This window comes from Acomys russatus, chromosome 16 (assembly GCF_903995435.1).
Source record: "Acomys russatus chromosome 16, mAcoRus1.1, whole genome shotgun sequence".
Taxonomy (NCBI): domain Eukaryota; kingdom Metazoa; phylum Chordata; class Mammalia; order Rodentia; family Muridae; genus Acomys; species Acomys russatus.
Genome location: NC_067152.1, coordinates 11250159 through 11276324, shown reverse-complemented (window position 1 = coordinate 11276324; position 26166 = coordinate 11250159). Strand labels below are relative to the sequence as shown.

The 26166-nt window shown below is 44.6% G+C and overlaps 1 protein-coding gene across 1 annotated transcript in view; it reads left to right on the top strand.

The window, feature by feature from the left end:
• Aatf (apoptosis antagonizing transcription factor) overlaps window positions 1–25568 on the top strand; it is a 92437-nt gene extending 66869 nt beyond the window's left edge. The window contains exons 11-12 of the mRNA XM_051158178.1: window positions 4124–4195; window positions 25439–25568. Coding sequence (XP_051014135.1) covers window positions 4124–4195; window positions 25439–25502 — 136 coding nt within the window. The 3' untranslated portion in view covers window positions 25503–25568. The remainder of the gene's footprint in view (window positions 1–4123; window positions 4196–25438) is intronic.
• Window positions 25569–26166: the final 598 nt, after the last annotated feature.

Sequence of the window (26166 nt, the reverse complement as noted above, 5' to 3'; positions counted from 1 at the left end):
CATAGCGTTCCAACCTCACTACCAACTGTAGTGTCCTGTTGATACTAGTCAGTCAGAAAACATCTTGGATAAAAATGATGATAGAATTGCAAAGCAGAGATTAAGAAATCTGGGGCTGGAAGTGTCACTCACTGGTAGAGTGCATGAGGCTCTTCATTTAGTCCTTAGGCCAAAAAGGAAAGTCAAGGTTGATATTGAAAAGCAAGTATTCGCTGGCGTGGTGGCGCACACCTTTAATCCCAGCATTCGGGAGGCAGAGGCAGGCGGATCACTGTGAGTTTGAGGCCAGCAGTATGCACAGGAGGACTGTAAGGCACCATATAGACACTGAACCATGAGAGGCTAGTTAAACCAGTTACAAGCAAAAGAATAACATATATACAAATGTTTGCCTGCTTAAGACAGTGGGGGCCCATCTTGGGAATTTCTGGCTTACAGTAAACAGTGAGAAGTGGCAGGCAGTAGGTTTGATGTTTAGGTGAAAGCTAGATCACAGCCACACCAGCAATTTGGGCTGTAAGGCATTTAAAGATTCCGGGTAGAGGAATACTGATATTATACTTGTTAATGTTATTTTTATATAACTGTGTTTGTTTCTCAGTTTCTCTTTTGACCCAGCTATCACCCAATAATTGAAACTTTATTATATTATTTTAACAAGCTTCACAGCACAAGAACTGAGCTGTTATTGATCTTTTTTGGTTTTTCGAGACAGGGTCTCTCTGTGTAGCCTTGGCTGTCCTGGACTCCCTTTGTAGACCAGGCTGGCCTCGAACTCACAGAGATCCTCCTGCCTCTGCCTCCTGAGTGCTGGGTATTGATCTATTCTTAACCCTCTAAGCTAATTTGGTTTCTTCCCAGCATATATTCCAGAGATACTTGCACTTTGTAGCTTTTCCTGTTTCAACTCTCTCTCTCCTGGTCTCTTCTAGACATCTCCCTTGCTTAATCCCCTGGCTGAATCCCCTACCTCCTCTAACTCCTCCTCCCCTGGCTGGCAGAAAGTCCAGCCCTATTCTTTCCCGTGCTCAGCCATTGGCTGTAAGCTGCTTTATTAGCGCATCAGGGGACAATTTGGGAGCAGTGTTTATACAACATCGAGATAGGAATTCTCAGAACAGGGATTACAACCAGATGTAGTGGGTGCAGAAATCAGCACTTGACTTACACAGTAACCGTCTGCATACAGACACTTGTGTTGTAGAAAGACAATTCTAGGGATTTGTGAACTAGGAAATGGACTAGAAATTTATGAGATGGTAGAAGAAGAATGAACTCAGGTAAGGACTGGGCACATCATAGTGACTTAGTGAGGAGGCTGGAATGACCTCCAACATTGTAAAAGAACAGCTAAGTACATACTACAAGGAAAAAATCTGATTGGTTGGTTGGTTTTTGTTTTTTGGTGTTGTTAAGGGAGAGGGTAGATTCTGTTACAGAATATGTTAAATTTGACACAACCTTGAGAGGTCTTATTTTTTGAGACATTTTTTATTTATTACTTGGTAGTTTAAAAGCAAGTTATTTGCCATTTCCCCAAACTGTAATATGATGAGTCTATAATGAGAAGAATAAAACCTCAAGAAATAAATATCAGCATATTTGAGATTGACAGAGGGAGGAGAGTTCATAGAGAATGCCGAGGAGGTGAGACAAAGGCACCATAGCGCACATAGGAGTGTTTGTATGAGCCACAAGTGTGTGGCATGTCCATTGTCATCACTTTCTCTACCCAAGGATCTCATGGCCACTGTGTAAGACTAGAAGCAGCAGCCAAGAGGCTTTCCATGCCTCAAGAATTTCTCTGTTCACTCTCTTTCTGTTTCTCTCTTTGTTCTTTCCTCTCTTTCCCCCTCCCCCCTTTTCTTTCTGTGTAGCCCTCTTTTAGGATACCAGTTAATATGCTGTCCAGAGTCACATATAATTCCAGTTACTAAATAAATGTAGAGGGAACCAGAGAAGTAGAAAAATCACCAGTGGGCAAATACTACAGCAAATGATTTATTTCAAGTTAAAACATTGAGTGGGGGAGGGGGTGGGCATCAGTTGGCATCAGTTTTCTCCTCTGTTGTCTCTACAAGCTAGAGCTTGCCATTTTGGCTGGGCTAGCTGCTCATCAGGCTTCCAGGACCCTCTTGCGACTTCACCGCCCCTATCGCTGTGGTTACAGGCGTGTCGCTGTGCCTGGCTTCTCAGTGGATTCGGGAGAGCCTAACTCGGGTCCTCTGTCTTACACATCAAGCACTTTACCCCTTGAGCCATCTCCCTAGATCCATATAGTAATGCATGTTGCAGATAAGGCCCACAAATAAACACTAAATCAATAGGCAGAAAGTGTGAAGAGAGCCAGGCCTCTGTGAGTTTGAGGCCACCCTGGTCCACATAAGTAGATTCCAGGCAAGTTTGAGCTACATAATAAGACCCCCCTGTCAAAATAAAAAGAGAAGAAAAAGTTTGAGGAGAAACAATATATCCTTATGGCCTCAAATTGTTTTAGCATGTGAGGCTCTGGATTCAATCCCAGCATCATCAAAAACACAGAAAGAAAAACAAAGCCTTCTTTGAGTCAGATTGGTGGCTCACACCTATAATCCTAGCACCCTGGAGGCCTGCACAAGAAGATTGCTTCAAGTTTGAGACCCAACCCGAGCTACAATGTGAGCTCTGTCATAAACAAACAAAAACCCTTAATTTTCACATTGTATAATACGTTTATAAAGAACAGAGCTAAATAAATCCTTTTTGGTATGACACTAACTAAATTATGTAGGCATAAGAACACTCCAAAACTGAGGATAATGCAGAATATTAAGTGCAGTCATCTGTTGTTTACCAAGAGGAAGGCCTGCTGGTGATCTGTTTACACATTCACACAAAACTAGGTATCATAGCCTATGACCCAGCCAGGCTGTATAGTGTATGCCTTTGGCTGTGTAGCTGTCATTAGCCAAAATACTATATGTGGGGATAGCTGTTCCACAGTCTCTCTTTAACTGTTTTGTGCATATGGGTGTGTATTTGTCTATTACTGTTTGTTGGAAGAAATTGCATATTGCTATTTTATAAAATTCATTTGTTGATAAAAGAATGAAATTTGAGAGGCCTAGATATGAGTGATTCAATAGATAATTATTTGATAAGTGTGAAATTATTTTTAAAACTGAAATAATTACATGCATGAGAATGTGTATTGGATTTTTGTTTGTAAATGTTTTGCTCAAGTAGAAATTTTACATATCTTTCTGTGTGCTGGGTTGTGTACAAGTCATCCAAGCCTTTTCTAATAGAAAGAATAGAAAAGAGTGTGTTGTGGAACTCTGGTGTAATTTTATTTGTATCCAGTGGTATATTTGTTTAGCCACTTTTCCTGCAAAATTCAAATGATTATACACAAAAATACCTCTATCATTTGGTAGGAAGTATAGGAGAGGCAGCTTAAATTTCATGGCATCTCAAACTTAACATTGGCCTCAAAGTTATTCAGAATTTCCTTGTGCTCCTTCAGCTAAAGGCAGAGCTCCTAAGGAAAGATGGAGCTCTGGGAGTCTTTCCTGGCTTAGGGAGCAGAGTCAGTGAGTGGCAGCGTTAGTGCTGCCTGCCCCTTGCCAGGAGGGGCTGTAATGAGAACTAAGAAGAGGAAGCTAGGGCAGCTGGGCCCTTGTTGACTTCTGTCTGGAAAGATGTTGAAGGGTTATGCATGCTCAAAGATACAAATGAATCTGTTCTTTTCCCCCCACCTATTTAGCTGTGATCTAAATTGATGAATTATCATCCCCCCGCCCCCAAGACAGAGTTTCTCTGTGTCAGTCTGTCTGTCTTGAAATTTACTTTGTAGACCAGGTTGTCCTTGGACTCAGAGACCCACCTGCCTCTGCCTCCTGAGTGCTGTGATTAAAGCTGTGCACCACCACTGCTGTAGGTTTTCACTATTCTATTACCAGATCGTTTCCTGCTGCATCAAGAGGAAAAGAGAGAATAGAGTTGGTATTGTCTGTAAACTTTTCTCCATTCCATCCTGGTACCAAAGTCCATGGAATCAGTCATAGGGTTTAGTTGTTGAATATGTTTCCTTTGCTGAGTTAATGGTTACTGATATTGCTGTCTGTTTTCTTGCTTTATTTAGGTTCCATGTCCTCAGCAAGCTCCTGAGTTTCATGGTACCTATTGACCACACGGCAATGAATGATGACGCCAGGTGAGTAGTGCGTTACTTGTGTGTCTCAAGGGGATTCATAGCGCCTGATACTGACCAGTTGTGCAGTCTGTTGCCCTCCTGTTTCTTATCAGTTGCTGACTTCACAGCAATGTCCTTGTCACATATGTTACTTCCATGATTATTATAAAGCCCAGCCAAAATTTCCATAAATCTCAACACTACCTCTGGTGGTTTGTTTTCTCAGCATTAGTCCATCTGCCTGGGTCTTCTGAGCTCCTTGCCATGGCAGTCAGTGTTTGCTGTATACAAATACTCTCTGCAGCACTCAGTGCAGGGAGATACAGCTTCTGTTGTGTGTATTGAAGCTGTGTTGAGGAATGCAGTTTTTTTTTTTTAATTAAAGAAGTATGTGTTCATAAAGCTGAAATGATAGGATATATCGAGAGGAAGTGTAGATGCTCATTGTTATTCAGAGATAACACTTTTATTTATTTGTGTTTGTTTGTTTGTTAGGGCAGGCTTTCTCTATGTAGCTCAGGCTAGCCTAGAACTCATAGAGATCTGTCTGCCTATCAAGGCTGGAATTAAAGGGATATGCTGTAATGCTTTGCTTTGTTGCTGTTGTTGTTGCTGTTTTTAATTTATTTTGGTTTTTTTTGTTTTGTTTTGTTTTGTTTTGTTTTGTTTTTTGAGGCTCTTAGCATAAATTCTTTGTGTAGTTCAGACTGGCTTGAAACTCGGGACAATAATCTTGCCTTAGTCTCCCAAGTGAGGGAGTGTGCCATCACACACAGCTAATTAATTAGCTGGGCGTGGTGTTGCACACCATTAATCCCAGCACCCAGGGAGCAGAGTCAGGCAGGTCTCTGAGTTTGAGGCCAGAATGGTCTACAGAGTGAGTTTCAAAATAGCCAGGCATACACAGAGAAATTATGTATCAAAAACATAATAAATTCCTTTTGCTATGTATGGTGGTGCATATCTTTACTCCTAGCATTTGGAAGGCAGAGGCACGTGAATCTCTGTGAGTTCAAGTCTGGTCTACATGGCAAGTTCTAGACCATCGCTGCATAGCAAGTTTCTGTTAAAGGAGGGAAAGAAGAGGAGGAGGAATTATTTCTTCTCTAATTTGCATTCTGCTCTAATGAAGAGATTTCCTTTCCTTATATTTATTTACCATAGAGTGATTTGTTTTTTAGCAATGTGGACTCCTGCTTTTCTATCCTACTCGATGAATCATTTATTTTGATATTAAAATTGTAGAGATTGGTGGAAGTCCCTTCAAGCTGGCTTGTATCTTTTGGTATGACTCCGACATTCTTTATTTCCTTATTCTTTGGCACACAATACTTAAAGCTTATCTTTGCTTGGTGGTTTGTTTTTAGATAGGGTCTCACTACATATCCCTGGTTGGCCTGGAACTCTGTAGACCAGACTGGCTTCCACCATGCCAGGCCTTTCAAAGCCTTCCTTGTGTTTGCCCTGACATTGTTCCTTCATGAAGAAGCCCTTCCTTTTAGTGATGTTCAGATCTAGGTGTAAAAGAGTATTTATTATTTCTGTTATTGTTATATCCAGAAGCTCACTGTGTAGAACAGGGAGCATGTGGGCACACATGTGTACACAGAAGGTAGCCACTTAATATCTCAGAATGCTTCCATTCAGGGTCTTTGCTGGTTTTGGGTTTGTCTGTTTCAGCTTATTTTTGTTTTTGTTTTTCATAGAATCAAAATTATGTTCTACTATAAATATTTTTAGGGCCAGAAGAGGTGATGCACGCCTTTAATCCCAATACTCAAGAGGCAGAGGCAGGCAGATCTATGTGAGTTCAAGGCCAGTCTGGTCTACAAAGTGACTGCAGGCCAGCCAAGACTACACAGAGAAAACCCGTCTCGAAAAACAAACAAAACAAAAACAGACAACAACAACGATATATTTATTTATTTATAATGTGAAATTTTTTGTCATTAAAATAATTTTTAAAATTCAAATGACTATAGTATTTTATATCATTTAGCCGTTCATTGAGCAGTGGGCACATTATTTTATCATAAGTAATGCTGTGTAATTTTAGTGTACCCAATTGCCAAATGAAGCCCCTGGTTGGTTGTATGTTGGTGTGGCTTTGCCAGGTGTCTTTCAAGTCACCTCAAGCCTCTCAACTTGCTACCAAACCTCATCAGATCACTTTGTCTTTTTCCTGAAAATAGTAGATCTGTGGGTGTAGGCAAACACAGTTGGCTGCTTTTCCTTTGGCTTGTTTGACTATAAAGCAGCTTGTGCGTAATCCTACACACTCTTGTATCTGTTTTGTGACCACATTTTTCTCAAATACTTTGTAAGTGGCTACCAGGTATGGTTGCCTTTTTATTGGCTTTTAGATCTAGTCATTTGAAAGTTCCAAAGTAAAAACTGAGCAGTGTGTATACCCCAGCACATGAGGAGGTAGTGACAAGATTAAGAATTCAGGGGCCAGTGAAGAGAGAACTTGTCTAATACAAGGTGGACAGGACTGGCAAGGTGGACAGGACTGGCTTAGTGGGTAAAGGCTCTTGCTCCCAAGGTTGATGATCTGAGTTTGATCCCTGGAACCCACATGGTAGAAGGCGAGAATTGGCTTCCAAAAGTCATCCTCTGACCTCCTTACAAACATACCCACACACCATACACATACGCATAAGCATACAAATTTAATAAAACAAGGTGGAAGGCAAGGACTGACACCCAAGGTTGTGCCCTCTCCTCCACGTGGGTGCTGTGGCATACATGTGACTGCCTGCACAGACATAAATTTTGTGGTCACACATACATACATGTGCACTCACATAAGAAAACGTTCAAGGAAAGAAAAATTATGTATGGGTTTGAAGCTGTAGCTCAGCTGTATAGCACTTGCCCAGCATGCCTGAGGCTGTGGGTGTGGTCCTAGAACCACTAAAAAGGTTATATAAGTATTAACTTATGTAACTATTTAACATGCTTTTCCATGGCATTGTCTCTAAACATTACAGTAAGTGACGATTACCTAGCTCACACTAACCTTGGTTGTGAGTAGAGGTGCCAGTCTAGTGATTGGCAGAAGTTTATGCAAATGTTATAGTATTTTATATACAGCACTGTGGCCTCTGCAGATATTGGTACTGGTATGGTCCCCATGGATGGGTAGGGAGACAGTTGTCATTGCAGTGGTGGATTCTAGTGTCTTAGGGGAAGGGCTGGGGGTCCTGGAGCCAGTCTGCCATGTGTACTGAAGGGCCGCTGTACTGTGGCGTTCATCTAGTAGCATTGTGTCTCATTTTTATGCCACCATGGGAAATGTTGACAGTGTTTGAATGCCACTGTCTCCCTGCCCTGCCTTTCCTCAAGTGAACAACTTAGGTTTTGGTAACTTACAGATAAGTCATTCTTGCTATGTATGTGAGAGAACAGAGATTTAAATAATTTTTTTTGTTGCTGTTGTTTCTGATTTTTGAGTAAGAGAAGGACTTTGTAAGCATGATACAGGAACCAGAAATCACAGGGGGAAATATTAATAAACCTAAGCACATACGTTCCATTGAGAAAGACATCAGAAGCCAGGTTCACAGGCAATGAGCAACTGGAACAAGTCGGTCAGTGGCGCTCTGCTGTGACTAGAGAGTCTACCATCCTGGGGAGCGCACATTAGCATGGAACTGTGCGCCAAAAACCCAGCCGGGCGTGGTGGCGCACGCCCGTAATCCCAGCACTCGGGAGGCAGAGGCAGGCGGATCGCTGTGAGTTCGAGGCTAGCCTGGTCTACAAAGCCAACCCAGGCCAGCCAGGCCTACACAGAGAAACCCTGTCTTGGGGAAAAAAAAAAAACACTTTTTAAAAAATTAAACACAAATTAAGAAATCTTTTGTTTTCTTTTGCTAGAAACATTAAAAGGGCTGGTAACTTGCAGTGATGGTATGAGGAGTGAGCTCGCATATGCTGTCTTGAATGTGTGACTAGCAAATCCTGTTGGAGCATTATCGGTTAATGTTTAAGTGTGTCTGCATGTGTTGTTGGGTGTGTGAGAAGCTTTTGTTCTAGGATCTCAATTGCAGTATTGCTGAGAAACAAATAATCCAAATAGCTATCCACAGGAAACTGGTTAAATAAATGTTTTGTATAATAATTCCATTTCTAAGTTAAGATAAACAAGTTGAGTCTCCGTTATTCAAAATGTCGAGAGCCAGAGATTCAGGAGTTTTCCAGGGTTGGGAACATTTGCATAGACTTTATTAGTTGCCTCCAGAATGAGAAAATCTAGCATCTAAAAGGTGCCACATGGTCAGCTATTTGAGCAGCATGTTGGTACATACTCAAAAAGTTTCAGGGTTCAGGGCTGGCATGCATCTTAACGGCGTGGCCATTGCCTGGCATCGCCGAAGGTTCAATTCCCAGCACTGTGAAAACAGAACAAAGCACAGGCTTCAGATTTTCATATTGCTGGTACCTAACATTTATAAGGTAGGGAGGAAAAGACTGAATTAGTTTTCCTGTCATGTGAAGATCTCCAGGACAATTCATTAACTGATGAAAGAGATTTTGCTTGTAGCCCTCATTATATTTTAAGATAAAAACTAAGAGGCTAGAGAGGTGACTCAGCAGGTAAGAGCTTTTACTGCTCTTCTATAGGACCCAGCTCCCAGCATCCACATGGTAATTGCAACTATTTGTAACTCCATTTCCAGGACATCAGATGCCCTCTTTCTGAACTCCACAGGTACCAGGCACGCCGTGTGAACTTTCATATAATGTGCATGAATACATACATACATGCAGGCAAAACACACATAAAATAAAATGAATAAATTAAAAGTTAAATAACATTAAACAGGGGCTGGAAATATGGCTCAGCAGTTAAGAGCACTGGTTGCTCTTTCAGATGGACCCAAGTTCAATTCCTAGCACCCACATGGCAGCTCACAACTGTCTGTAACTCCAGTTTCAGGGGCTCTGACACCATCACACAGACATACATGCAGGCAAAACACCAAATGCACCAATGCACATAAAATAATAAATAAATTAAAAAGCATTAAACAGGCATGTGGTATCCTCACTTATCTGTGCTACAATGGTGGCACATGCTTGTAATCTCAACACTCAGGGAGGCAGAGGGCAGGTGGATCTCTGTGAGTTCGAGGCCAGCCTGGTCTACAAAAGCAAGTCCAGGACAGCCAAGACTACACAGAGAAACCCTGTCTGGAAAAACAAATCAAAAAACAAACAAAAAGAAGATGATCTCTCCCTAGTGGTTTCCGCCCTAAACTGACTTTGTGGCAGATAGCTACTTCTTTTCAGGCTCCGCTCCCCAACTGTGGTGTAACCAGATGATCACCACAGAACTCCTGTGCTCTTGGTGTTTTGTTCCCAGAAGCAGCCTCCGCCGCAGTTCTGAGTTGACCAGGTCTGGGGTTGCCTTCATCTCTCTGCAGTGTTGCTTGTCTCCAGGTTGTTGTTGCAAATAGGCTCCATTGGATTCGTTTTGGGGGTGGGGGGCTGGGGGGGAAGCTCTGAGTGTTCATCCTTGATTCTCCCTCATCCTTGTCCAGTTTGAACTCAATAAATTTGGATTGGTTGGATTGGACTGAACTGGGAATGCGCGCATTAAGAGAGAGAGAGAGAGAGCACAGCTCTTTAACCAGGGTGTTAAGTGCCCTGGTGGTCCATGGAAGGGCTGTGTGGGTCCCCATATTGTCCCCTGTGGAGTGGTCTTTAGTTAGTTAGTTTTTGCTGATACACATTCTTTTCTCACACTAGGAATTTTTGTCTTCAACTGCTCTATTTTAAAAACCTTTTTAAATGCAAAGTAGCCGAGTTCCTGGTCGGCATGCTTCCCCCTGGGAGAGGTTCACTTCGGTTCTTCCTTTAAGTTCTTTCAGGGCACTTTTGTTAGTGAAAGTCTTGTGTGACCCTGACATGTCCTATGTCCATGTCGGAGGGAGACATGTATGTCTGGCACACACTTTCCTGAATTGAAGAATCTTTGTTCCTTTGCACAAGGGTTACCATGCACCTGAAAACAAGTCTCACTTCACACCCTTTGCGCATAGCAACTCTGGTTTGCCTGTCAAAGGCATGGAGTCCTGTGGGCCTGCAGAGACAGCCAGCAGTGGGCTGAGAACAGGCATGGGCTACCACTCTGCACAGGTCCTCCCTGCTCCTGACTTGCAGGCAGAGGTCTTTTTAAGCAGAGCTTCCCTCACCTGCTTGTGAGTGCTTACCACAGGGAGTCTTCTTCCATGGCCTTCCTCTGTGGCAGGTAGCAAGGCACTGGGAGATGGGAGAGATCAGCTGCCTTTTTCTCTCTATGCTAAGCCCTTGGAGGCCGACTTTAAAGGTGTGAGGTCTTATCATGTGTGGTGCAGGTAGAAGTCAGTCGTGTGCCCTCAGGAAGAGCAGTGTAGACCCTGACGCATGCTGAGAAGGGGTCCATGGCTTAACTGCACTAACTGGTTTCTGCTCTTGGCAAGGGCAGTGGATCTGAGCCATGACGGTGAGCGAGGCACAGGGTGCAGCTTCAGGAGGCTCTCCTACCAGGCTGACTGTCACACTGACCCTTATCAGTGCAGGCTTTTGCATTTTCTGTGTAGCTTGCTTTCTTTTATTACAAACATGATGACAATGTTAGCATTTAGAATTATTTAATTCCTTTGTAGAAAATAAAAAACAAACAAACAAACAAAAAAAAACACCCAAATTCTTTGTAGGAACAACAGCCTCATTCTCTCTCCTGGAGTAAAACCTCACCTTTCCCACATGTATAAAGCTCCTGGCATTAATAAGAACAAGGAGAAGAACCCTTGATGATAAGTGCTGTGTACTGGACACACTATTGTCTTACATTTGGGCTGTAAGAAATGTACACATGTAAGCCCATCTTGTCAAGTGTTTTGTCAACATTTTGGCCATGCTGCTCCTGAGGTGCCTCAGTATAATAGAATTCTTTCAGGCAATTTGTCTTTGACTTGCCATTCTTGTGTATGGGTCTGGAACCTACATGCAGGCATGTTGCACCACCCTCCTGATGGCAGTCCTGTCCCCAGCCCAGATCCCCACTCTCTTAAAGCTCCCCTGCCTCCTGTGCTGCTTGACTCGATAGAATCGGGCACTGGTCTTAATGAGATACTGTGTTGTAGCTCATCTGCTCATGACCCCAAGAAACACCCCTCCTTACAGCATTTTCTGTTGGGTAAGAATTTTAGGCAAGAGTGGTTAAAATACAGAGGATTTCTCTGAGGCTTCTTATCTCCTAAGAAGACACAGGTTATTCTGACAGGTGAAACAAGTCTGGGCAGATATGCAACATTGATCTAATCAGCAGAACAAGAGCCCCACTCTAACTGGCGCTACCTTTTACCAGCGTCATTAAGGCCTCCCATTACTCTTTTATTAGCCGCCCCCTCTCTTCCTTATCAGATTCCAGAGCAAACATAACTCACGGCAGTGATTTGATCTCTGTTAAAGAGGATTACAGCTTTGCATTAACTCGGATTGACATAGTTTATAATTCACTTGTTGATACTCAAGAGAGTGTTGACACGTGCCTGACCTCCCCCAGCACTGCTGAGGGGAAAGGGCCCCCATATATCAACATTAAAGATGGTCCCAGTGCAGACAGGAGAGCCAGGCCTTCCTCCAGTAAAAGCAGAAAGGACAAAGGAACACTCAAGTTCAAGCCTGAGGCTTGGTCCAGACTCTGAAAAGTAGGTAGAAAAGAAAACACTACTGTTGTGTCTTTGCTTTTCCTATTGGCTGCTGTTTGGCCTCTCATACTAGAGAATTTGAACTGTCAAATTGAAGTTTGGTTCCAAGTAGGAGAGGGTGATAAAAGTGTGTCTTCTTAATTGGACTGAGGATACGGAGCAGATAAATGCTTCAAAATGGGGCTTTGTGGCTTCAGTTCTCATTTCTGCAACCAGGTTCTTAGCATTTCTTCATATTTTTAAATTCTCTTTTCCCTGCAAAGGGGTAGATTCTTTAAAGTGGTTCTAGATGTTTTTCTTAAGGATTCGTTTTAAAATTACTGAGAGTCTACAGATACTGCCTTAATCACAGGTAAAGTGGCTTAAAAGTATGTAAGCTGAGCTTTCCACCTTTCACACGTTATTAATGTTTCCCACGGATCCCCAGCTGACATCAGATCGCTAATATGTGTAGACCATTTTTGTTTCTCTGTGATACCTGTATTTGTTCTGTTTTCCACCCTGATTGGCCACACCATCCTGATTAGCAGGGAAATGGCAGGAAGGGACACCATCATCTCCTCCCCGTTCTGATCAGCAGTGAGTGGCAGTGAGGGACAGCGCCCTTCCGCTCCCTGAGCCCCAGCCTCCCCACGTTTCATACAGCCCGTATCTATCAGAAGGCTGTGGAGTGGTTGGCATTATCTACATTTTGTGATTAAAACACTAAAGCATGGAGTAATTAAATAACTTGCTCAAGTTAAAAGCAAGTTGTGAGCTAGAGTGTCCCCGAATATAGCTGTTAACCCTGCTGCTGCTGCTACGGGGAGTTTGTGGGAATAAGTGCAGTCTCCCAACCCAAGAGAAAAATTCAGCTTGCCTAGAGTAATTTTTTTCTTTTGTAAAGGGACATTTTCTATACAAGAGAGCTTTTCTTGCCAGCTGTTTACATTTTGGTATGAATCACTGGATTTACCAGACCTACCCTGTGCTTATTTTGTCTGGTGCTGGTGCAGAGGGCTAGCCCGCATAAGCTTCGACTCCCAGGCCTATGTATTCTGCCCATTTCCTCCCATATTCTACCCCCGCCATTCCAGACCTGTCACCGTGTCACCGTGTCCCTAGAGTGTCTTTTCCTCTATAGTAAAAATAACACCTGTGTTTGGAAGAAAATTTTGAAATGCAGAAAGGACAAAGAAAAGTCCATCTAGCACCCTACCTTTTCTTTTAACATGTATTTTTTTTTCTTTTGTGTGTATCCATGCACACACCCTGGCCCATATGGAGGTCAAAAGACAACTTATGGGAGCATGTGGATTCCAGGAACCAAACTTAGATCTTAGATCATCAGGGCTGGAGCCAGGTGCCTTTACCAGCTGAGCCACCATAACAGCCTGCTTTTGTTTTTTACAAAGAATTATTTTGTGTGTAATTTTATGTAGACAAATACATGCGTGTGGATTTTTTTAAATTAATTAATTTATTTTACTTTGTATTTTAAGGATTTTGGTGCCCTTCGTTTGTTGTTATTTAAGCATACAGTAACAGAATTCATTATAAAGCCGTTTTTATGGGCTGGAGAGATGGCTCAGAAGTTAAGAGCACTGACTGCTCTTCCAGAAGTCCTGAGTTCAATTCCCAGCAACCACATGGTGGCTCACAGCCATCTGTAATGAGATCTGGTGCCCTCTTCTGGCCTACTGGCTTACATGCAGGCAGAACATTGTGTACTTAATAAATGAATCCTTTTTTTTTTTTTTTTTTAAAGCCTTATTATTGTGGGACATTTCAGCTGCTTCTGCAAATCTGTAAGTGTCCATCCTGTGTTTGTGTTTGGATGTCCTCCATCCCAGGAGCTGTCTCCATGCCCTCCAGTTCATGCACTCAGAGCTTTGCTTACACAGCATGTTGTTCAGTGCTCTCCGCTTCTTCCACGTGTGACCTTCCCATATGACTGCCACAGTGGTTGTGTCAGCTCTGCACAGTTCCAAACTCACCTCCTTGATTCACTGGAAGAAATCTGTTCCTTTTTTCCTGTTGAATGAACTTCAGTCTGCCTTGCCAGCACTCGTGTCTCCTTGTCACCTGTTGAAGCAGCCTGGTGTCATGCAGTGTGGGACTGCATTACAGAACACACTCCCATGCTCTGCACTGTCCTTTCCTGTGGAAATGTCCAGTCTCCTGAGATCCAGCCTTTTGCCTGCTTCATCCCTTCTGAAGCCCTCCGTCTTGTTGGTTCCTCTCTTATAGTACTTACTGCAGTTGATGAACACTTACTAGACGGTCTTTCTTGTTGAGAACCTTAACTCACAAGGATAAAGGTAATAGCTGTTGTCAAAGTGTTAGCCCCAGAATAGTGTGTTTTAATGCTAATTGTATTCTGCCATTTTGGTTTTTCCCAGATAGGGTTTCTCTGTGTATCCCTGGCTGTCCTGGAGCTCACTTTATAGACCAGGCTGGCCTTGAACTCAGATCCACCTGCCTCTGCCTCCTGAGTGCCGGGAGTAAAGGCGTGTGCCACCACACCCAACTGTATCCTGCCTATTTTAAAAGCATTTTTGTGGCTCAGATAATATTTGCAAGACAATTTGTTGAGAGCCTTCTGAGTCACTGTCAGCACTCTCGACATCAGAGGACTGGCTCGGGGTTCCTGGGCACGAGTATGGCCTAGTGCTCACGCTCTGAGATAGCTTCTCTGTGCATCCTAGTGTTTTTCTTTATAAAATGACAACTGTCAGTCCTCCTTGTTTGCCTTTTTTTTTTTTTTTTTTTAAAGAGTGAAATGAAAAGCCCTTTTTCGTGCTTGTTTCTAGGGAGGACTGCTTTTAGTAGTAAAATGGAGTACATGGAGTTTGTGTGTTCACACATCTGTGTGTGCCCTTGTCACTTTGCCTGGGCACACACCCATTCCTCCCTGTGAGCTAACTTAGCGATGGTATGGCTTCTTTTCCAGAAGGCCTGTGAGGGCTGCCCTCATAATTCTGTGCCTAGGTGCCAGTAAGATTATCTTTGAGAACAGCCCTATAAAGGTGGCCTCCATTATAGAGATTTCTCTATGCTGACTTCTTCAGCACATTGTTCTCTTCTCCACAGCACTCTACCTGTCTGTGTTTCAGGTCTATCTACCACCACGTAATTTTCCAAATATGTCTTCGTTCTAGAACATGACACTGCTGGCCACCACCTGGTTACTTTATTCGTAGCTTACAGCCATATTGGAAACAACCTCCGGAGATGAGGGGTACATTATTGGTGATCTCTAATGCCTACCCTTTGTAGAGAGGGTGTTTGAGTCATTTTTGCTTGGATAAACCAGGAGAAAGATCTTCCAAAACTCCTCATTTTTCTACCACTTCTTGAATTTCGTATGCTCCTGTTGGTTTTTCTCCTGCCAATCTTGGCTGTGGTTTTTATATCAGGTTGAGTTTCTGGTGGCCTCCTACACATTATCTGGAAACATGGTGGTCACCAAGAGGGCTCTGGGTGACTAGCAAAAACTATAGGCTTTTAGAATTGTCTCACTCAAGAAGAAAACAGGAGCAGAATCGATTGTGTTTATCTCTGAAGGTATAATGAACCTGGTCACCTCCTGTCATTTTGGTGTTGGTATGAAAAGGAAGCATAAGAAAAGGTGCATCACCAGGCATGGGGGCGCACACCTTCAATCCCAGCACTCAGGAGGCGGAGGCAAGCGGATTGCTGTGAGTTTGAGGCTAGCCTGATCTACAAAGAGAGTTCCAGGACAGCCAGGCCTGTTACACAGAGAAACCCTGTCTTGAAAAACCAAGAAAGAAAAAAGAAAAGAGAAAAAAGTAAAAGGGTCATCTATGTCCAGGAAGGTGTCACTAACCACTCCTGGGATGAAGCCTTGAAGGAGTCACAGCCACACCTTGTATTCCATCCGTGGCTCCCCTGGGAAGCAGAGCACTTTATAAACATTAACTTGTTTTACCCTCTGGGCACCTCCACTTAAAAGGTAAATAAGGCTGAAGGCTCTTTCTTCTCCAATATAGATGAGGAACACCAGGCAGGAAGGGGAAAGTCTTGAGCAGAGGCTGGCGAGATGGGGTCTAGATGGGGCCGTGGTGTCGTCCTGGGCCGTTCTCCTTTCTGCTTCTTAGGGCAGTGGGGGCTGGGCCTTTGTGTTGGAGTGTAAAACGCTGCAAAGACGAGCAATTGTTCTTCAATGCTTTGTGCTCCTTTATAAGAAAGAAGAAATCAATACACATTTTCTCATACACGCTCGGCAGCCCTCTCTGCCTCTCTCTGCCACAGCTCGATCCTGCAAGGGGAGGCACAGCTATGCAAGCCAGCAGGACACACCAGCTTCCAGGGGAAGACATGAAAACTCCTCATACTGCATTTAGCAGTCAGGCTCCATGAAGCCAGTCATAAAACTGGCTGAGGCCATCACGCTGCTGACTGCAGGAGCTAGTTGGTCCTGCTGGAGTGGGAAGAGGACATGCTGTAGGGGCTAGGGGTGTGTTCTGACAGGAGGTGTACCTAGCATGGACTGTTCAGAACTCTGCTGATTTATGGTTGAGGGACACTGCTAGAAAATAAAAGGATGGAGGCAGCAGTATATGCCTTTCCAAGTTGTATTTGAAACTGAAAATATCTTTCCGATATTTGTATTATCATGCAGATAGTCATGGAGCTGAGCATGGCAGCATGCCCATAATCTGAGAACTCTAGAGGCTGAGACAGGAGGATCGCTATGAATTCAAGGCCAGTCTGAACTACATAGTGAGTTCTAGACCAGGTTGGACTACACAGTGGTTGTCCTATCGCAAGTTAGTCTTTCATCACCATCGGTTTTTTTTTTTTTTTTGTCTGTTTGGTTTTTGAGACAAGGTCTCCTGGATTTGCTTTGTAGACCAGGCTGGCCTTGAACTCACATTGATCCACCAGCCTCTGCCTTCCAAGTGCTGGGAGTAAAGACGTGCATCACCACGCCCGGCCTCATCATTATTACCTTAAAAGATGGGATTGATATCTGGAATTCAGTTACAGTTAATTAGTAACTGCCACGAAACAGTTTAGTGTAGGATATGAGTGATAGGATTTTTTGCCACATAAATAGAATGATAGGTTAAGATAACACGAACCTTTGCATGGCAAAGGGGAATGCAATTGATTCCATTTGTGTTAGCGGCTCTGGAGACTGTGAGTGTCCTTCACACAGAAGAGACATGAGATTGAGAGCCGGTAAGTTACCCAGATGCAAGAGGAAGGCTGAGAGCGGAGTGTGGAAGAGGAACTAAAGATGGGCAGGGCAAGACGTTTGTTCATGGAGCCTGGCTGAGAGGGCCCTGGGCATCATGACAGTAGGCCAGTGTGCTGCCTCATCCAAAGGGAAGAACAACACCCCTGACTGGCCAATTTCTACATGTTCCCACCCCTTAAAAGTTGAGGTTCAGGGCTGGAGAGATGGCTTAGAGGTTAAGAGCACTGATTGCGCTTCCAAAAAACCTGGGTTAAAGTCCCAGCATTCACATGGCAGCACATAACTGTAACTCTAAGATCTGACACCTTCACACAGACATACATGCAGGCAAAATACCTATGCACATAAAACAAAATAAATAAATAAATATAAAGTCAAGATTCAGTGGAATGAGAACTGCATCCTGTGCCTTGGGCCCCAACCCTGGTGTGAACACCCTGGTGTGAATGCCATTGCGCCTGGGCACCAGCTTTACCTTCCTTCCCTGTTACTAAGGAAGTGAGTCACATCTAAGCAGTGAAGCATCTCCTGGCTTTTCACAGGAGCCATTGGAGGGGCTGCTGTTTGAACAGTAGCTTCATCTTCCTGAAGTCAGCAGTCACGAAACCGTAAACACAACAGCAGCCAACTCTATTGCCAGGATCGTAGTGGCCTGACGTTAATATTAAACATCTTCAGCAAGGCAGAGTGCCCTGAGCCCAGCTCCAGAATAAAAATAAATAAAAATAAGAGAAGACCCTGGTAGAAACAGTGAGGTGATTTGTCGTCTTTCCTTTGTGAGGCCATTTGTCTTCTCTCACATCAAATCTGTTATAAAACAGTCAAACTGTGAAAGTAGAAATCAGCCCAGGAATATGGAATATTAACACAGAGAAGCAGCGAGAAACAGGGCTCCTTTTGTCTGAAGACACCCCCCACCCAAGCAAATGTAATAAAGTAAATTGTTTTTCTCTACTAGAATATGAAAGACTTCAAGTTAGTGTGAGGGTTAGTGGGAGTTTTGAGTGTTTTTTGTCGTTGTTAATGTGGGATGAATTTATAGCTGACATGTGAGGAGAAGGCCTTTACAAATTCACACCCTTGTCCCCCTTCCCTTGCTTCCTTCCTTCCCTTTTCAGGTCCTTTGTTTGGGCCCTCAACCTGCTTCTTTAAACATTTATAAATCTTGAATCTGTCTGATCTTTAGGAGACAGGCCAGAGGCTGCGTCACCAGCTGTAATTTAGAGCAGTGGGGCTAAAGGCATCTGCAGGGGTTTGAAGGACCCAGCTCTGACCTGACCGAAACAGCACAGTGGAATAGCTCTCCTCGAGTCTCCTTCAAGCTCTGGGAGGATGGTGATGAGAACAGGCAGCCTGGGTAATTTATGGGCTCTGTGCCTCCTTGTCTCCTGGTCCCTTTGAAATGAGTCATGTACTGCCACCTTGTGGTGGATTGGCACATCTGCAGTTTGGGAGGCAGTTGAGGACAGATTACTTTGTATCCAGACCTTGGTGATTAGTGAATTAAAGAGAGTCTCTTTTGCTAGCTTGATCTCATCAAATAGTTCTCAGGAAGTTTTGTGTGTTTGTTTGTTTTTTGTTTTGTTTTTTAAAGAAAAAAAAAGACAAAAAAAGAAGTAGGTCTTCTGTAGGTGGCTGCCACCTCCTTTTTTTTCTGTTCCCTTTGTTTGTGGTGTGTGTGTGCGTGTGTGCGTGTGTTCATTCATTTCTGGTTTGGGTTTAGCGTGGTGTGAAATATGGGGCAATCAGGAGGGAAGTCTCTGAGCTACTTTTGTTGGTAGGAGAATAAGGAAGTCTGCATTAACTTCCTTAGCTGTGCACAGGAGTCATACATACACTTTCTGCCCTGTGACTTTCTTGTGTCATTGGAAGCCAACCATGAGGTGTGAAGAGGGCACTCTGCTTTGCATTCTAGAGACGGCATTTATGGAGGATGCTGTAGCCTCGCTGCTGGAGCTTACAGTTTACTCAGGCCAAGGTGGGAACCAGCTCTGACAGCAGGAAGCGGCCTGTACACTATTACAGGCTGCTGTATGCTGCTGCTATGCTCACTTTCCCTGTTTGCATATTTGAGACAGCAAACTGTTGTCTCTTGGTTTGGTTTCTTTCTTTCTTTTTTTTTAAAAGAGGCTTAAAAAAGGGAAGAGGAGGAGGAGGAAGAAGAAGGAGGAGAAGAGCACACAGTTGCCCTCAGGCACACTCTTTTCTGACAATGCAGGTGATTTGCTGGAAGGGGATCCTTTATTTAGTTCCATTGGCACATGCCAAGTGCTAATTGGAAAGCACCTTCCAGTAGGTATTTAGAATGCCAGGGCCTATTGGTAGACAGAGCAGAGGAGAGTGGAACTCTGAAGGCAGGAAATGTTTATGCTCAGAATGCAGGAGGCCAGCCCAAGATACGGCTCAGTGTTACAGTACTTGCCTGAGATATAAAAGGCCCTGGATATGTTCCACGCGCACACACACACACACACACACACACACATACACACACACACACACGGACTCCTCTGTTCCCACTGGCTTATCCAGACTACACCAGCAATGCCACAGTTGGCACAGTGCTGGGATTTGGCACCAAGGCCCCTGACCTTACCTACAGAGGCAAATTGGAGGCCTGAGGGGTTCAGATAGCCAGGAACATTTGCAGCAGCAGGGGAGAAAGCTGAGGATATGAAGCTAGTCAGGTTGCCTTGGGGCACAGTCATTTACCTTGCTTCTGTCCTGGCTCTGGGAGTGAGGGCCAGTGGCTTGGTCGTAGATTGGCAGAGTTTGGTCCCCATGAATCTCTCTTAGTGGAGTGCTTGTCTGGGCAGGTGACTGAAAATGGTCACCTTTCTGATCTGACTTTTGATATTTCCTTGAGTTTTTGTTATTGTTTGTTTGCTTTTAGAGTTTTAAAAATTATGAATTATGAGTGAATCTGCCTGCAGAGGCCAGAAGAGAGCATCAGGTTCCCTGAAGTTGGATTTATAGGCAGTCGTGACCCATCCAGAGAAGGTGCTGGGAACCAAAGCTGGATCCTCTGCAAGAGCAGTGTGCACCCTTAACAGCCGAGCCGTCTCTCTAGCTCCTAGTATGTCTTTGTAATCCTCTACAATAGCTAGTGAAGTTGAGGCCAGCGTTCAGACATGTATTAATTTATTTTACTGTGTGCTGTATTTGAGGCCAAGGGCTCATATTCATATCTAGTATGCGTTTATAAGCTTCCAAAAGTGCTAAGTAAATTGTTTTCAAAACACAGGTATGTAAAGGTGTCATTAGTGACAGTGTGTTTGGCAGGGTACCACAGGCACCAGTGCTCTTGACTCCCCACCTTGTCTACCAGGGGCCTTCTTGCAAGGTTTTAAACTTGATCTGGACTTTGTTCATCATGACACTGGTGGAATTAGAATTGTTTGTCTTCTGCCTGTGTGTGCTGTCACTATCCCTGCTTCTTAAATGTGTGTAGGGGTCCCCTTCAGGCTGCCATGCTATCGTGTGTAGTGTAGGGTCTGCAGTATGCAGGGGAAGTAGGGAGCAGAAAGAAAGGTGGCTGGGGTGCTTCCCAAATATGCCATGGTTATTTAGGGTTGCTTGGTCCCTTAAAAGCAACAAATGAACAAATTTAAATTAATCAAAGGCAATTATGTATATAGGTTTGGAGCTATCGTTCCCTCCCCCTCCCCTCTTCTTGCTGTTTTAGATAGGATCTTGCTATATAGCCAGACTGGCCTTGAACTTGGGATTCACTTGCCCCAGCCTCCTGGGTGCTTAAATCACAGGCATGTACCATTGTTTCTGGCTCAGATTATGCCTTTAATCAGAAAGGCGAGTTACTCTGTTCATGTGTTGGAAGATACGTGACTCTTGCTTATAGAGACCATGATCTAGTTTTAGATGGAGGACAGGTTTTTTCCTAGGGAGCTGTGGGTCAGCTGCTTTCTTTGTGCTACCCACAAGAACAGCCAGGTATAGCACGTGGGTGGGTGGGGTGTCTTGGAGCTTGTCGTTTCCAGGCCAGAGTAGGAGGAGCATGCTCTTCCAGAAAGCAGATAGGAGAATTCAGAGTGGGATGCCGCAAGCTACTGACCTAGCAAATTGAAAGTCCCGCACAGGCCATTTGCAGGTTTAATACTCCGCTTTCTACTGTTTGCCCAAATAGTGTCGTGAAAGACAATGATCTGTGTTGCAGTCCTATGGGGAGTGCACACCACACACACTCACTTCACAAAGGTCCGTGTCTACCCTCACCCACCATGCTGAATGTCTTTCTTCAGAACACACACAGCAAACCCCGTCCTTGCTCACACGTGCACATACCCTGTCTTTATGGAAAATGGCTGCTACTGTGTGATCATTTTTTCCAGAAACAGGTTTTATGATAATATAGTAAAAATATTAAATTAGAAAATGCCTCAATAAGGGTTATAAAACCTTACTACACTAGAGATAGGTAATTATCCCCTCTGCAGCCTAAATGACAGTTTAAAAGAAATAAAAATGTTCATGCTCATTACTTGCTTTTGTAGATTGTAATAAAGGGTAAGTTAAATTTTAATTCAAGGAAGAGCCTCTGCCATCGACCCTTCCACCCTGGGTCCTAGTCCCAGTAATTACTCTTGCCTGTTCCATGTAATTCCAACAATCATATGTGTTTTACAATGGACGTTGCCACTGGCCACTGAGATCAAGGGTTTGGAGATAAAGCAGGGAGGCGTTCCAGATCAGAGATTCTTGTCTTTATTCCTGGTGTGATCTGGAGCAGGAGTCCATATTTGAGACAATAGCTTGCCAAGTCCATTATGTAGAGCTGTACAGGGACCTCAGCGTCAGTTCTCCACTTACCCTGGAGAAGGAGAGGGGACAGGTTAACCTGGAGAGCTGGTGGCAGATCCATCTGCAGCCAGCTCTGGTTGCGGGCACGCTGCGGGGAAGCAGCACAACCCATTGGGCTGCCTTGTGGCCCCTTGCGCTGTCTCCCTTTCATGTGTTTTCCTTAATGTGGGTCCAGGATGTGGCTATATTTATTCCCTCTCCTCAGGTGTTTCCACCTCTCCCTCAGCTGACAGCAGATCTTGCATCTGCTTATGGGTGGGAAATTGGAGCTTTCTATCCCTCCATCTGAATATGGATACCTGCAGACCTTCTAAGGAGAAAGCAGGGTTTGGAGATCAAACTCCACTCCAGGTGGAAAACACTGTGCAGGAGGGAGCCTCTTCTTCATGCCTGTTTGAGTTGTCCCCAGCCTGGCTCAAAGCCCCACTTCAAGCTTATCCCTAGACACCACCCGTGTAAAATTAATGTTTTTAGGATAATTATATCATTTTAACTATTTAAATTTACTGAGAAAATTACATGGGACTGCCAAGGTGGCTTATGGTTCTAAGAACTTGCTGCACACCCATACAACCTGAACTCAATCCTCTAAATCCCCATGGGTGTGGGAGAAAACCAACGCCTACAAGTTGTCCTCTGACCTCCACATGTAACCATGCACATGTACCCACACATACACACAAAAATAAAACAGATGAAATACCACCCCAAAACACACTGCATGGCAGTTTACAGTGTGACGGTGTGCAGGGCGCTCCATTGTTCTTCCTGCAGAGCACGTCTGCAGCTCTGCCACTCACCCAGCGTGCTCAGAGGCCAATACCACTGAAGCCCTGATATATTTAGTTATTTACTTATTTTATTTATTTATTTATTTTTGCAGTGGGCGGTCTGCTCTAGCCAAGGAGGAGCCTGACCCTATGGTGCTCTGGGACCTCAGGGAGGGGGTCTACTGGGTGTCACTAGGGAAGAGAGGGAGGAGTAGCTGAAGGAGCAGAGGGCAGTGTGTGCGGCTTGGCAAGGTGCTTATGGGAGTGGCTGAGGAAGGTGCTGGAGTTTTTGCTGTTGTTATGGCAGCTCTCCTTCATACTGTTTAATTTTCTTGGTTGAAATGGCTAGAGAGGCTGTGATGGCAGATAGTCAGGCCACAGTGCAAGGATTGAAGGCTGGTGGGGCTGCTGGGGATCTGTAGGGATGGCATGTGGTGTTCACTTGCATTTGGGGTGAGGCCTTCTATCTTTGTAGGGCTGGACAGGTGCCTAGAGCTAGGGAACAATGGAACGTGTGGGGCTCCGGGCTAGTTGGCAGGTAGAGACTCGTTGTCCATAGTCTGTCTGCCTATGCTGTGGTCCCCATATGACAGGGGTCCACAGCTGCCTTCTGCCATTCAGGGTTTCCTCCTCCCTCCCTCCCTCCTCCGTCTCTCCCTCCTCCCTCCCTCCTCCCTCTCTCCCTCCTCCTTCCCTCCTCCCTCCACTTTGATATGTCCTAACTGCTGGGATTCCCATGTTAGCTTCTCTTACTCCACAGCCACAGCAGGATGAGTGCTGAAGAGCTGAGTCAGCCTCATGGCACAGGCCTGTAATCCCAGCGCTAGAGGTAGGGAGGCTACAAGTCAAAGCCAGACAAGACTCTGCTGTAGAGCGAGCAAGACAAAATAAGAGCAGTTGCAAAAATGGCTTCTGGGAGTTCTCAGCAAGAATACCTTCAGAAACCCTTTTCTTCTTCTTCCTCTTCATCTTCTCTTCCTCCTCTTCCTCCTCCTCTTCCTCCTCCTCTTCCTCCTCTTCTTCTCATGATAGCAGGCTGTTGAAGGCTAGATCTGCAGATGTCAGTCTGTGGCTCTGCTCTGGGGTGTCGACTCTCCCTGACTCATCAACCTAACCCTGTCTGGCTCTTCTCACTCTGGGCACTCACTGAAGAGGCCTGTGGACTGAGCAGATGTGCATCCTTGCCTCAGGTGTGGCCCAGGGCTGTCTCCTGCCTGTGGAAGACTCACGTCTTGAGTGTCTGGCCTGTTGGAACTGTGAGCCTCCTCCTACTGCAGAGCAGCTCTGCTCCCCATCCACAGAGGAATGTGTTTGAGAGCCCCCCACCCCTAGAAGGCTCGCCACCAGACTCACACCCCTTGCTATTTCCCAGGCTAAGCCAGATGTGTTACATATAACAGTAGTGGAAGTTGTAGTGATCATTTGCTCTTATTTTTTATTTCTTTTGTGTGTGTGCATGTGTGTGCATGCGCCCACGAGAATGCCTGAGGAGGGCTTCAGATCAGTCCCTGGAGCTGCCCAACAGGGATGCAGGGAAACAAATCATGCCTGGTCTTTTGAAGAACAGCAGGTGCTCTTAACCCCCAAGCCATCTCTCTAGTCCCCATTACTGTATTTTTAATGTCCAAATTTAGCTTTAGAGTTGTGTACCAGAAGCAGTAGGATCCAGGGGGATGGCTCAGTTGATAAAGCACTTGCACGCTTGATGTACAAATGAGGACCTGTGTTGGGTCTCGTCAGCCATATAAAAAGCCAGATAAGAGTGCGCACACTTCTAGCCCAGCACTGCCATGGTGGGCGCCGGAGGGTCCCTAGAGCTTACTGGTCAGCCAGCCACAGCCAGAGAGAACCCTGTCCCAGCACACAAAGTGGATGGCTCCTACGGAAAGGTCTTCCCACCCATGACTAGTTTTATTTCTTTGCTGTGTGGTGTGTGTGTCATATACTAGTGCACGTGTGTGTGTAATCAGGTTCTTGTAGACACCACAGGAGGATGTCAGGCATCGTTCTCCTGCTGAACCTTGAATGCACGAGTTTTTTCACTGGCCTCACTGGCCAGAAAGCCCAGTGACCCTCCTGTTCCCACTCTCGCCCCAGCACTGAGGTTACTGAGGGTGTGGGCACTGTAAAGCTCAACTCTGGGTTATACAGCAGGCATTTTACCCAGTGAGCCACTCCCTCAGCCCAATAATGTTAAATTTTGAAATCCAACTTTAAAAATAAATTAGCCAATTAAATTATTTTTTAGACTGAGCTTAGAGAAAGGGGTATGTGGGAGGAGAAGAACCCTGGTTCTGTTCTGAATCTTTGCACATAGGATCATAATTGGAATCTTGTTGCTGGGTCATTTTCATTGTTTTTCAAGTACTGCCAAGTCTCAGAAAATGTATGAAAACTAAATTATATCCCCTACATCCCATGTCTGATTGAATCCTCTCGCTGCGTGCCAGTCATATATCCTATTAAAATATTCAATCTTGTTTTCTTACTTGAAGAGCCTGTCTGTAAAGGGCAAACTTATAGAAAACTCATTCCCTGGAGACAGGGTATCCAGCCACACTGGACTATTTACATATTTCACTATGTGACTGGCCGCTTCTGGGTTTCTTCCTTCCCTTGTATTTGTGAATAAATGCTTCAAGATGTGGCTCTTAATTACATGGCTGTGTTTTCAGTTGAAGAAACAGATGAAGGTGTTTCCTAGTTTCTTCATTTCTTTTTAACCTTGAAAAGTTAAGCAGTGTGTTAACCAGTTTGCTTTATTTCCTAGAACCGAGTTGTATCGATCTCTTTTTGGCCAGCTCAACCGTCCTGACATAGACCATGGGGACTGACATCGACATCTCACTCTGGACCCCAATACAGGGCCCACCCGCTGCTTCCAGATGAGGCTGACGTGACTTCAGGGAGCAGCACCTGGCCTGGGGACCTGCAATGGCCCTCTACTGGGAGCTTGTATCTTATCTATGGGAACGCACAGGCTTTGAGCCCTTCAGCCACCACAGACATAGTCACGGCTAGGGCCAGAACTCAGTGGCTAGAAGCACTCACTGCTCTTGCAGAGGACCCAGGTTCAGTTCCCAGCACCACGTCCAGAGACTCACAGCAGCCTCTAACTCCAGTTCCAGGGAATTCAATACCATCTTCTGGTCTCTGTAATTCTAACACTCAGGCATGTGTGCGCGCGCGCACACACACACACACACACACACACACACACACACACACACAATTAAAACTAAAATAAACCTTTAAAAAAAAATCTGCTGTCACTGTCATCACTGAGTCCTTGAGCCAGAGATGTGGCTTAGAATTAAATCGCACAGTACCATACCTGTTGAAAGGGTTTGTGTTTCCTAGTTAAATGGCCTCTTCATACAGAATAATACTACATTTCTTCTTCGTTCATCTCTGAATGCACACTCAGGTTGTTTCCACATCTGGACTATGTGAGTGTAACTGGGATCATCTGACCGTCCACTGTGTGGATCTTCACCT